Genomic DNA, 13,379 nt, shown 5'->3' on the forward strand with positions numbered 1-13,379 from the left:
TACAAAAAATATCCTCATGACCCAGATAACCATTATGGTGTGATCACTCACCCAGAGTCACACATCCTGGAATGTGAAGTCAAGTGGGCCTTAGGAAGCATCACTACGAACAAAGCTAGTAGAGGTGATGGAATTCCAGCTGAGCTATTTCCAATCCTAAAAGATGATGCTGGGAAAGTACTGCACTCAATATGTCAGCAAATCTGGAAAACTCCACAGTGGCCACAGGACTGGAAAAGGTCAGCTTTCATTTCAATCCCAAAGAAAGGCAATGCCAAAGAATGTTCAAACTACCACACAATCGCACTCATCTCACACGCTAGCAAAGTAGTGCTCAAAATTCTCCAAGCCAGGCTTCAACAGTACGTGAACCGTGAACTCTCAGATGTTCAAGCTGGATTTAGAAAAGGCAGAGGAACCAGAGATCAAATTGCCAATATCCACTGGATCATGGAAAAAGCAAGAGAGTTTCCAGAAAAACATCTACTTCTGCTTTATTGACTATGCCAAAGCCTTTGACTGTGTGGATCACAACAAGCTGTGGAAAATTCTTAAAAAGATAGGAATACCAGACCATCTTGCCTGCTTCCTGAGAAATGTGTGTGCAGGTCAAGAAGCTAGTTAGAACTGGACATGGAACAACAGACTGGGTCCAAATTGGGAAAGGGGTATGTCAAGCTTGTATATTGTCACCCTGCTTATTTAACTTTTATGCAGAGTACATCATGCAAAATGCCAGCTGGATGAAACAAAAGCTGGAATCAAGACTGCCAGGAGAAATATCAATAACCTCAGATATGCAGATGACACCACCCTTATGGCAGAAAGTGAAGAACTAAAGAGCCTCTTGATGAAAGTAAAAGAGGAGAGTGAAAAAGTTAGCCTAAAACAACATTCAGAAAACTAAGATCATGGCATCCAGTCCTATCACTTCATGGCAAATTGATGGGGAAATAATGGAAACCGTGTCAGGCTTTATTCTGGGGGCTCTAAAATCACTGCAGAAGGTGACTGCAGCCATGAAATCAAAAAAGAATTGCTCCTTGGAAGAAAAGCTATGACCAACCTTGACAGCATATTAAAAAGCAGGGACATTACTTTGCCAACAAGAGCCATCTAGTCAAAGCTATGGTTTTTCCAGCAGTCAGTATGGATGTGAGCATTGAACTATAAGGAAAGCTGAGCACCAAAGAACTGATGCTTTTGAACTGTGGTGTTGAAGAGGACTCTTGAGAGTCCCTTGGACTGCAAGGAGATCAAACCAGTCCATCCTAAAGGAAACTAGTCCTGAATATTCATTGGAAGGACTGATGTTGAAGCTGAAACTCCAATACTATGGCCACATGATGTGAAGAGCTGACTCACTGGAAAAGACCCTAATGCTGGAAAAGATTGAAGGCAGGAGAAGAAGGGGATGACAGAGAAGGAGATGCTTGGATGGCATCGCTGTCTCAATGGGCATGAGTCTGAGCAAGCTCTGGGAGTTGGTGATGGACAGGGAGGCCTGGCCTGCTGCAGTCCATGGAGTCACAAAGAGTTGGATACAGCTGAGCAACTAAACTGAAATTGACACAATGGACGTGAGTTTGTGCAAATTCCAGGAGATGGTGGAGGACTGGGAAGCCTGGCATGCTCCCGTTCATGGGGTCACCTAGAGTCAGACATGACTTAGTGCCTGAATAACAACAATGAATAACTTAATATTTCCTTTTTTCCCCTAAATATGTGTCATATAGAACTAGAGTAAAAACACAAAATGTACCATTCTGAACAAAAGATGTTCAATTAACTCAGGGTTTTATTTCCATTCTGGTTTATCAATAAAATTCTACTAAGAACCTGGGACTTTGATTTGACTAACCTGCCACCTCTATGGCGCACAGACCACACCTGTGGGTAACCACTGTCTGCTTCCTGAGGTGGTGGCTTTTCTGTCATGCTCACCACACAGTCTTGTGATCCAGGAACATCCAGCTTCCCACCCTACAAATGAATTTCTATCCTATGAAGAGCATCCAGATAAGTATTTTCTTCTCTGTTGATTAAAAGGCAGTGATTAGGACTTCCCTGGAAGTCCAGTGCTTGGGAGTCCACCTGCCAATGCGGCGCACTCAGCTTCGATCCCTGGTCAGGAAGGATCCAACATACTAGGGGGCAACGAAGCCCATGGGCCCCCACTACTGAACCCATGCTCTAGAGCCTGTACTCTGCAGCAAGAGAGCAGTCCCTGCTCCCCTCCGCTAGAGAAAGCCTGTGAGCAGCAACAAAGACCCAGCACAGCCAAAATTTTTTTTAAAAAAGGAAATGACTAGATCAACTTTGGACATTTCTGAAGAGCAAAAACAAGCACATGTTTTTATTTCATCACTTTAAAAGTTAATGTCTTAAAAAAGAGAGAAACTGAACACTGCAGCAGTCACAGGTAATGAAAAGAGCTGTACTGATTTGATTCGTGTGCTTCCTCGTCACTCTGCGAATTTTCGGTGTTATCACTTAGGGCTGCTTTGCTTTATCTGTGGATTTTAAGAAGTCTGAGGACACATGTTTTGCATTTTGACTTTTTCTTTTCTTACTGTTTGCATATAAAGCAGGCCTGTGGAAACAGTTGAATCTAAAGATCATGGATCACCCAAACTTCTCTAAGCTCATACCTTTTAAAGAGTGGTCTGTTTCTTTCCATACTGAAGAGAAACCTCAAGGCTCTGAACGCGTAACACTGGAAAATAGAAGGATATGTGATTCTCAAATGGTAGCTCAAGAAAGTAAAACATTTTCAGGCTAGAATGATCATGAAGTGGACACTAATGTGGCTCTACAGTGAGCATGCCTGGTGCCTGTGGGAGCCACAGCTCGTAACTGCAAACAGGTAACAGAAACACCGGAGTTCTTGTGTTTCAAAAGCATTTGCACTGCGGAAGGCTAGCGGTCTGGGCCTTGATTCAGTGCCTGTCATTCAGTTCCTTTCTAGAATGTACAAAAGGAGCACAGAGACAAGAAATAAAACTCCCGTGCCAAGAAAACCAAATGTCACAAGATTTCCAGGAGCTCAAGGTTTATTTTGTTTCTAGCCTGCTGCGTATGCCTCAATATTTATATACTTTTCATGAGAAAATAAACCCTAGAAATGATGACATATAAAAATATCCACAGGCACAGTGGACTCCAAGTTGACAAATTGGTTACTTGAGTAAAGTCTAAGGCAGTCCCCAGACAGAACCATCTACAGTTCTATCCGAGAGCACTCAAAAGAGGCCTGTAAGGGTTCACCAGAGAAAAATAAACACTGGAAATTCTGCAGTGCTGAGAAAAGAGAGCAAGAGAGCCCTGGGCCTGCAGCTATACCTGTACCCAACGCCACCACAAGGTTAACTAGCGTCTGCTGAATTCAAGTCTGAAATCATTTCATAAAATCAGTGATCTAAGTATAGAATGGTCACAAACAAAACAGCCTGGAAAAGTCAAGCAGATAAGAAGATGACACAAAGGAGCCTGGTGAGAAAGGAAGTGGCTGTGAGAAGTGGGGAACCTGTGTGTGTCTTGGGAGAATTTCCATAAAAATTCTTTAAAACCCTCTGATGACCTAACAGGGTGCACGTCCGGAAGAGGGTGGACTCGTCCTGTTCTGGCGCAAGGTCAGGCCTCTGTGCTGCCTGAGAGACAGCCATCCCCCGCCCGTGTGTTCTCAGTGGCAGCTCTGTCTGCCAGCCCACAGACACCACCACAGATTCTCTGAGGGTCTCATGATCATTCTGGGTGAGAGCCCTGAAGTCAGCTTGAAGGCAAACGTCACTTTTTACTTCCTTTTCTAATGACTTGAAAAAAGGGAGGAGCTTCAACAGCTGCAAAGGCTTCCTCTGAATCTGATATTATTATTCCAGTGTCTCGGGGAACACTTGCCCTCTGGTGTCCATATAACATCCTGCAGAATGAGACCCCTTCTTACCCACCAGGCCCCTTCTCCCAAAGCAGTCCCCCTCCACCTCCGCCCCCACACACCTGCCCTAAGCACATTCTAAGCTGCCAGGCCCTCGTGCTGCGTCCGTGCTCTTCTCTGCGTATGCTCATCCACTCTGGAGCAGGAGTCAGGGGTGTCCACTCCACCCCCTCACTCACCCAGCCAGCACCTTCTCATCTACTGAGATCCATTTTACAAGTCTGCCTTTGTAAAGGAGAAAGGCTAGTGACTGTGCTCCATGCTTAAATACAGCACATAATTCCCTCCCCCCCTTTTTTTTTGCTGATAAACAAGCAATATTTTTAAAACAGAACTTATGGATAAGCAAAGAAATATCTAAATAAAATCACCTATCTCCCTATGGAGAAACTACTATTAAATCTTTTATGCTGTTTTAACAGCATTTCTTTCCATTCCAGCCTCTCTTACCAGGTATTTTTCCCTCACGGTCAGTACAGGAGACCAGTGCTAACCTACAAGTTCTAAAAATCATAACTTATATTATCAAAATTTCCCCAGATTCCAGTAACTTGATATTAAAGAATAATAGATATGTTTATTACCTGTAATAGATTAGTTTTTGCAGCATTCTTTTGTTTGTTTGGTAAAATTAATTTTGCTATTGTATATATACCATTTTCCTGGAAGAATAAATGCCATGTTATCAGTGAGCAAGAAAAAAAGAACAACTTTAAAACATTAAAGAAGAACTGTTAGTATAATTTTGGAACCATGAGTAAATATTACAGGACAATACTAAAGATGTTAATATAATGTGTTTAAACATCAAAGGGTATAATCACATCTTAAAATTTCAACTGTAATTAAAGATGATAACAAAGTACATCAATTAAAAGTGATTTAAATACTTTAAAAACAAAGAGTAGGAGCCAAAAAGGGAGCAGAGTTAAGGGATCCAAATATCTCTATATTTTACATTTTAAATATAAAATTATAAAATGCAATTATAATAGATAAAATTATAATTTATAAAAATTATAATATATAACATAGTTCTCCCTTTATTGTTTTGTTAATTAAACAATACATGGAGATAAATTAGTATAGAAAAGAGAAAATATATTTTTAAAAATGAATGCTATTTGTATAAACAACATCTTTCTAGACTTATTCTAATACAAATATACACATGGAGAAATGAACAAAATGTATTGCCTTACTGGTACTTTTGTATTATCTATTAGATACATAATTTACTAAATTCTCTACATGGACATTTATAACTGTGCAGAGTTTTACCTGCCTTACTACATTCAGTCTTTTATAAAATAATTTATTTTTAACTGGAGGATAACTGCTTTATAATATTGTTGTAAATATTGTATTGTTGGTTTCTGCCATACATCAACATGAATCAGCCATAGGTATACACATGGCCCCTCTCTCTTGAATCTCCCTCCCCACTCCCACCCCATCCCACCCCCTAGGTTGTCACAGAGGTTGTCTGCGCTCCCTGCATAATACAGCAATTCCCACCAGCTACCTATTTTACATATGGTAATGTATGTTTCCATGGTACTCTTTCAATTTGTCCCTCCCTCTCCTTCCCCCACTGGGTCCACAAGTCTGTTCTCTGTGTCTGCATTTCCATTGCTGCCCTGCAAATAGGTTTATCAGTACCATCTTTCTAGATTCCATATATATGTGTTAATATACGATATTTGCTTTTCTCTTTCTGACTTACTAGCTATTATGTGAATTAGTCTTACGGTTTCCTTGTTTTATACATGACAAAGTCAAAGCTTAGGTGGAATACTTTTCCAGAGGCCAAGACAGCAAGTTAACAGTAATGGGACTGAGCTTCCCCCTGCCTCACCAGCCGCCCTGACCTGCTGAACTCCTCAGGGACTCTCATCACTGCTGACCTGATCCTTACTAACATTATGAATTTATATATTTTTAAGTTGATGTATTGACCCCCCTCCCAAAAAAAAGTTTCCTCTGTAAAATCCAACAAACAGAAAGTAACTTTTATAACAGAAACAGATTAAAGGGTTGTATACAAATGTGTGTATTTATACACACACACGTACATATGACTCTATATGTAGTAAGTTGGTTACTGAATTATGCTTTGTGTGCTTTGTGAAATTAGTCTGTCAGCAATAAATATTTTGTTTGCTGTGTTTCATCCATATGACCCTGCCATCCCACTACTGGGCTATATCCTAAACAACTTGATATCCTCTTAAAGTTACTGTTATCCTTGGCTCATGGCATCCTGTGTGCCCCAAATTAAAGCAGATCAGAATAGCTTTTTTAGAAAAGGATAAAGAGAATGAAATAACTGCATATAATATAAGAAATAAACACCATCAGTCAACTACATGGCAGTTCTCTGAAAGCTAAGTGAGTTAACAGGGGAAGGACAAGAATATAAAATGGAATCCTACATGTTAGATAAGATATTACAATATTTTAAGACCACGTTGTTGGGAGCACAGAGGCCACGATCTGGGACACCAGGGCCGCCTGCAGTGGGCTCCCTGCACTGTGGCGCGGTCCCGGCACCCCGCCCTCTCACCTGCACCACCTGGTGGGCGTTGCTGTCGTCCAGCACCAGCTCCGTGAGGGCCGCACAGCAGGCTGCAATGAAAACCACCAAACACCAAGTCTTTCGTGCCCACGGCTGCACTTGCATGGTTACACCAGCACTCTCACTCCCTGCCTCAGAGAACTTCACTGGCAGAGTCATTCCTCAAAAAACACTAATTTCCTGGGCCTTCCCTGGTGGACCAGTGACCAAGACTCCACACTCCCACTGCAGAGGGACCGGGTTTAAGCCCTGGCCAGGGAGCTACATCCTACACAATGCAACTAAAAACCCCACATGCCGAAATGAAGATGAAAGATCCCGTGTACTGCAGCAAAGACCTCGTGCACCCAAATAAAGAAATACTTTTTTTAAGAGTTGGTTTTAAAACACTGATTTCCCCTCTGGCACATCTCTGGGGAAAGGCAGCTGAGCTGTGCTTGCCGGCGCCTGTCTTCTCCGTGTAACCCAAGTGCGCGCCCACCCCAGGCCGCCTGTGCACTGGGGGAGGCGGGCCGGCACAGTCCGCCCTGAGCCCAGCACAGGCCCTCACGGAGCAGGCGCACAGTGCACATCCACGGTGGGTGGACAAATAGTGTGCACTCTAAATACACTATACAGTGTAGCCTTTACAATCTGAGCATGAACTGTTTCAGAGGGCTGATACACTAGGGCATGGAACTTGTAAGGAGAAGGGGCCAGGAGTCCAACCCCTAGTTGTGCACCTGTCCAGAACACGGTTAGCAAAGTTTGGGGTGTCGTTAACCTGCAGTTCCAACCCTGGTACCAAGAAGTTTCAAGCATCCACATGAATTTAACTTCATAGTTTTTATAGTTATAAATTGGGCCTAATTAATATCCTTATAATCTTAGAATAATATAAAGTTAGACAGTATCACATAATAAAACATAAGAATGTGATATAAATACCTGCTTGAAGAGAGAAAGTATTTTCTTGTATTTCCTGAGGGCTTAAATCTTCTGACAAATGAAGCTGCTGGATTCGGCCAGCCGCATTGGCACTAGACAGGCTTCCAATGGAGGAACGATCAGAAACAAAATTTCTGTCTCTGAAAAAGAAAAGTCAGCGCACAGACCGATTTACCAACGGCTGTTCACGGTTTCCATCTGAGAAATCTTGCCTCTCCCAGATCATAAAGTGTTCTCCTATGTTATCGTTGTTGTTTGACCTTCCAAACTACCCAGACATGATTTCTGTGTACAGTGTGATGTAGGAGTCATCTCTCTCTCTGTCCCATTCAGCCACCTCTGTTTTGAACTCTTTTCCTCTGCCATTTACTTGAATACATCTCGGTCTTCATCATTCTGGGATTTGTCTTTTTCCATTAAATTTCAGTCTTCTTTCATCTTAGGGAAGTTCTCTTCTATTAGATCATTGAGGCTTTGCAAAATCTCCCTTGGTTTTATTCTTTACCTTAGGGATGTTAATTACCCACATGTTCTGCAGCCATATGCTTCATTTTCCTGCTGCTCTTGTTCCCTCGTCCCCTTCCCTTGTGTCGTGTGTAATGTCATCAGGCATGCCCTTCCTTTCACTGACTCCTCGTTCTTCCCTGTCCTGGGTTTCTGCGTTGTTCAGTTCTCATCGCTCCCAGCTCCACAGTCATCCTGCTTCCCTTTGTACTATTCTATCATCTCACCTTCAATTTCATTTCATAAACTTCACAGTCTGTTCAGTCTTTGACAAAATAAAGCATTTGATTTTCTGTTTACTTGGTGTAACATCTTCCACAACCGATTATTTATCTGTCTTTATTTGCTTTGTTGCCTTTTGTTTTACATGACTGCCCAGAGTTGTTTTTTGTTTGTTTTTTCATATTTATTTGTCATGACAGCAGCTTTACCTAGATTTCTATATGCCCAAATGTAACATGGATGGAGTTTCCCCGGCCTTCCTCCTGAGTCACCCAGGCCCTCTGTCCTTCCTTTGGGGAGCACAGGGAAGACAGCGGAGCCAGGTCTAGGCATAGTCACCATCAGTGATCTTCAATTACGATAAACCTTGAATGTCAGGGATCACTCTGCCTGATCAAGAGCATGGAGCCTTTTAGTTACTGCCTCTGAGTTTGGGACTGCAGGTGAATGGGCATGACTAGATCTCCTGGACACCACCCTGACAACACAGCCTGTTCATACTCCAGCCAGCAGACCAACTGGCAGCCTCGTACCAGCTCCAGGCAGCCAAGCTCTGAAAGGATACTGTTGACCCAGCTGGGGTCATAATTTTCCCAGAGCACTGAGTAATGTTTAACATGGAATAAGGGTTGACATATATCATCTTTCCAGGGAAGAGATTTCTAACATTGTACCACCGAAGTGGACTGGGAAAATTACTTTTTTTTAGATGTAAAAGAACTCTTTTCTATCAAGAATAGTTACGGCTTGAACAAAATAGGGAAACTAGTGCCTATATTAAACTCAGTTCTGTGCAGGCATTGTCCTTGAAATATTGCTTAACTATTACATAATTTAATTTTATCATCAAGAAAATATCTCCTCTCCAAGACGGCTCCCTATAGCCACTGTAATAACTATCATGGAACAAAAATTATCACCACCATCACCATCAACATTATCATCCTACAAACTCAAGTGGGGAAAAAACATCTGCAGCCAGAGTTACTTTGACTATTAGGCTAACCCATCATGCCGCATTACTAATGAAAGATTTATAATTTAAAGTATTTGAGATTTTTGTGTGATATTCATGAAAACAAGAAGGTTGTCAACAATCTACACATCTTTTCCTTGGTTTTGGTAAGGACAGAAATTGTTAAGAAAGCTACTGCTCAGATCTCTAGCCTATTCTTACACTTTGGAAAGTTCCCTCAGAGAATGGAAGTGATGACACACCGCTCCACAATACCAAGTTACAAGGCACAATAAGCACAAAGTCTGAATGATGTTGATTTGATAGCATGTTATGTTAAAATTGATGTTACTCTTTTATTAGAATGAGCTTTATTTACATACTATAGATAAGTGTGATCTTTTTCTAGGCAGATATAATCCTTTTCACCTTTAATTCAGCATCTAGAGGGGTGAATTATGCTTTATAATAATTTTAGGTAATAGAATCCTCCCAATAATGGTACCAATAGATGTTGTTATTCAATACTTCCATGTATGTAATACACACAGTATCTACTATCTGTTGTTACTGCTATGATTTTTGCAACATACTTCAAGGGAATTTCAGTTTGCAACTCTTAACAAACCATTCCTTCCCCAGATTCATGGCTCTGAATGTCACTGCATTCTGTTTTTAAAAGAGAGACAGCAAGGTGTTCACATAGCTCAGAGCACTGCTGTGGAGATTAGAGAGACAAGAGGAGCAACTGGACCAGGGCCAGTAACATGCAACCATTTGATGGACAGTATTTTCTCCTGTTTCAGCTAAGGATTATACACCTGCTCCTGCCATGCGGGCTTTGCCTTCTCTTTATAGATGAGTGTGACATATATGCACACACAGACATTTTAGTAAAACAGGAGCAACTAGTGTACTTGTTGGGATTACAGTATGCATATACTGATTCAAGAGGGGTGGCCAGACAAACGTTTTCTTTGGGTTTCTAGTCAGCCCACATTTGCAGAGTGAAGCCCTTCTTTACTCCTGGCACTAGCCTGGAGGCTGGTGATGCAAAGATAAACATGTCAGGGCCCCCCTAGAAGCTAAAACGACAAACGGCCCCAACACTGATGAAGAGCCTGTTTACTACAAGTAGAAATGACTGCAGAAGAGGAATGAACAAGAGCAGAGAGGAGCTAGCCGAGCGTGTGCCCACTCTGCCTTCATGCGGCTGAGACCCCAGCCTTCATCAACCAGGGTGAAACAGGTGAAAGGCCACCCTGACTCACCCTCGTAAAATATGAAGAAGTTGCTTGATGCCACCCCAAATGCGGATTTCCACGCTGATCTCTGGGTCCTCGCAAATCTGCACCAGAATCCAGACGACACTCCATAGCAGCTTCAGGTGGTCTGAGTGTAGCAGGCTGAGCAGGACAGGGACCCCCTCGTAGAGCTTCACCTGCTCTCTCACCTGGCGCTCAGCACAGAGCAGGCGCAGCAGCTCGGCTGTCAGCCTGCGATGGAGGGGAGGGGAGAGGGGTGCACTCAGCTCAGTGGGACTGGCCTGGCTTGGTTCACACTGAGCTGCTCACTTGCACAGACTATGGTGCTAGCATGCTCTACATCCTGGTCTGCACGCATTTCTGTAAAGGCTGGACCACAGCTAAGGGTTTGTAGCTCTGGAGGCCTTACAGTCTCTGTCACAACTACCCAGTCACACTGACACGGAAAAAGCAGCCACAGGCAACACACAAAAACCAACAGGCACAGCTGTGTACCAATAAACCTTTATTTACAAAAACAGGCAGGGGGCCAAATTTCACCTGCAGAAATTTACCCCTTTGTAACCACTTTCTAAGTCACATCTTCACGGGTATCCCCATTGGTCTGGCTAAAAACCTACTAACCAGCAAATAGGCATCAAGTACATACAATGGGGCCTGCGCTGTGGTCAAGATCAAAGAAATATAAAAGCTCTATTTTAGTCTTCAGAAACTTCCCTCATGGTCCAGTGGTTAAGAATCCACCCTCCAATGCAGAGGGCATGGGTTCAATCCCTAGTCAGGAAACTAAGGCCCCGCATGCTCAGGGCACCTAAGCCTGCATGCCACAATGAAGACCTAATGCAGCCAAATAAATAAATCTTCTTTTTAAAAAATGAGACATTAATGCATGATGGCAAAAAACACGATGATCCAGGGACATTAAATGTGAAGCACTCAGTGAACATCTGGAGAATAAAAGATAATGATGGATAAGACATAACATTATGATGACAGACATTTCAGAGAGCCATCCTGTCCTCCAGGCTCACACTCCAAACTCTCTTCCAGGATGGTGTCATTTATTCTTAAGGCCTCAGACCCTCTCTCTGCCCTACGTGGAGAGTTCATGCAAACATCACTCCCAACCTCTAGAGTTTTCAGTGAGCCACTTGGATGCTCCACAGGCACTCACCTAACTGTCTCTAGGCTCAAAGTCCTTATCCTTCTCTGCAGATCAGCCCTTCCTCTCATGTTGCTGATCTGGACCCAGGACACCACAGCCTTTTCAATTTCCAAGCCAAAGATTGGGAATCCTCCAAGACACTTCCTCTCCAACCTGTCCCTGCAGTGGGGAACCTTCAGTGCCCCTGTTTCCGAGGCAAGCACTGGGGCTAATTCTTCTGTGAGTCCTGCAGTAGCTATCCCCACTGTCCCTCCATCCTAGTGATGCTCAACTATGCTCACAATACAAGTGCCTCAGCCACGCAGCTCTCCAACATTCCCATTCTCATCTGGACTCACAATTCTTTGTGTGTGTGCTAAGTCCCTTCAGTTGTGTCCAATGCTTTGCAACCTTATGGATTGTAGTCCACCAGGCTTCTCTGTCCATGGGATTCTCCATGAATACTGGGGGCAAGAATAGTGGAGTGGGTTGCCATGCCTTCCTCCAGGGGGTCTTCCTAACCCAGGGGTCGAACCTGCATCTCTTATGTCTCCTGCATTGGCAGACAGATTCTTTACGACTAGTGCCACCTGGGAAGCCCCCACAATTCCTTTACCTGAGCTAATTTCCACAGCTCCTCTCCCTCCCAAACTTGCATGCTCTGACATTCAGAACATATGTGCTTTGGTAGACTGCATTCTTCGCCTTCTCAAACTTACTTCACCACACCTTCCCTCCTCGTTCTAAGTGAATCTCACTGTGTGGCTGAATTCCACACCCCACACACTAAAATCAGAAGAACTGTTCCCACAAAATCCATCCGATCATGCTTAAAATCTGTGAGTCTCCATGATGTTCATGATAAAAGCCACACTATTTAGCACAAACAGCCCATCAATGACCTGGTTAAAGGTGTCTCATCTGTAAAATATGGGAAGAGAATTACGGTTCAGATTAAACAAGTCAACACAGGGAAGTGCTTGAGCAGGGCCTGGCCTGTAAAGCGCTGGCCAGTGTGAGCTGTTTCTAACTCATCCCCACCTGCTGAGCTAGTTTCCTGCAACCCCTCCCGCACTCTGCTGCAGCTGCACCCACCCACACAGGCGCCTCGCTTGCACATCACTGCACACCTCCAGGGGAAGCATATTCTGTTCGCTTGTCCCTTTTACTGCCTGGCAATTGCCCCTTCTTTTAGGAAACTTGGAATGACCTCTTGCTCCAATTGGAGGTGCCCTGCCCCCAGGGTATCTGTCCTGTCCCTCACTGACCACGTCAACTACAACGTTGGCGTGAAACTGATGGCTTCTGTGTCTGACCCTCCCCTACATTGTGCAACCCTGTCTCACTCATTTTTGGTTTTTCAATACCTGTGCAGAATCTATTAGGCAAATGAATTCAGATAACCAAATCTATACCAACCGGTACAGTTGGTAAAAGAGGGTTAAATTGGCTTAGAAGAAGAATTCAAGGGATTTGCTATGAGTTAAATGTCAGTGCTTTATTGCTTCGGATTTCTATTAACTATTTTGCCTCCTTAGAACATTATGATTTATTCAACTCAGTATCAAACGATACTCAACTAAGTATCAAATGACACAGGTTGCAACTTGATAACAGATATCTGGATAGAGTAAGTTTTCAGGGCAAAATGAAGTTCAAGTGAAAAATGATTCATTTTACTTTAGCTTCTGTTTTGGTTATGAAATAAGTCAGTAGCTATCTTAGTGTATTTTACTTGCCTTAAGCAAAATGGCTATATGAGGAGGCCTTACAAATAGCTGTGAAAAATGGGAAGCAAAAAGCAAAGGAGGAAAGGAAAGATATACCATTTGAATGCAGAGTTCCAAGGA

The 13,379-nt window shown here is 43.0% G+C and overlaps 1 protein-coding gene across 5 annotated transcripts in view; it reads right to left on the minus strand.

The window, feature by feature from the left end:
* NEK10 (NIMA related kinase 10) overlaps positions 1-13,379 on the minus strand; it is a 252,892-nt gene that overhangs the window by 178,659 nt on the left and 60,854 nt on the right. For all 5 annotated transcript variants that reach the window (XM_068981984.1, XM_068981980.1, XM_068981981.1 and 2 more), the window contains 5 exons: positions 10,392-10,616; positions 7,440-7,579; positions 6,501-6,562; positions 4,519-4,596; positions 2,652-2,716 (listed from right to left, as the gene is read on the minus strand). In XM_068981984.1, the coding sequence (XP_068838085.1) occupies positions 2,652-2,716; positions 4,519-4,596; positions 6,501-6,562; positions 7,440-7,579; positions 10,392-10,616 (570 nt within the window). The remainder of the gene's footprint in view (positions 1-2,651; positions 2,717-4,518; positions 4,597-6,500; positions 6,563-7,439; positions 7,580-10,391; positions 10,617-13,379) is intronic.

This window comes from Capricornis sumatraensis, chromosome 10, assembly GCF_032405125.1.
Source record: "Capricornis sumatraensis isolate serow.1 chromosome 10, serow.2, whole genome shotgun sequence".
Classification (NCBI taxonomy): domain Eukaryota; kingdom Metazoa; phylum Chordata; class Mammalia; order Artiodactyla; family Bovidae; genus Capricornis; species Capricornis sumatraensis.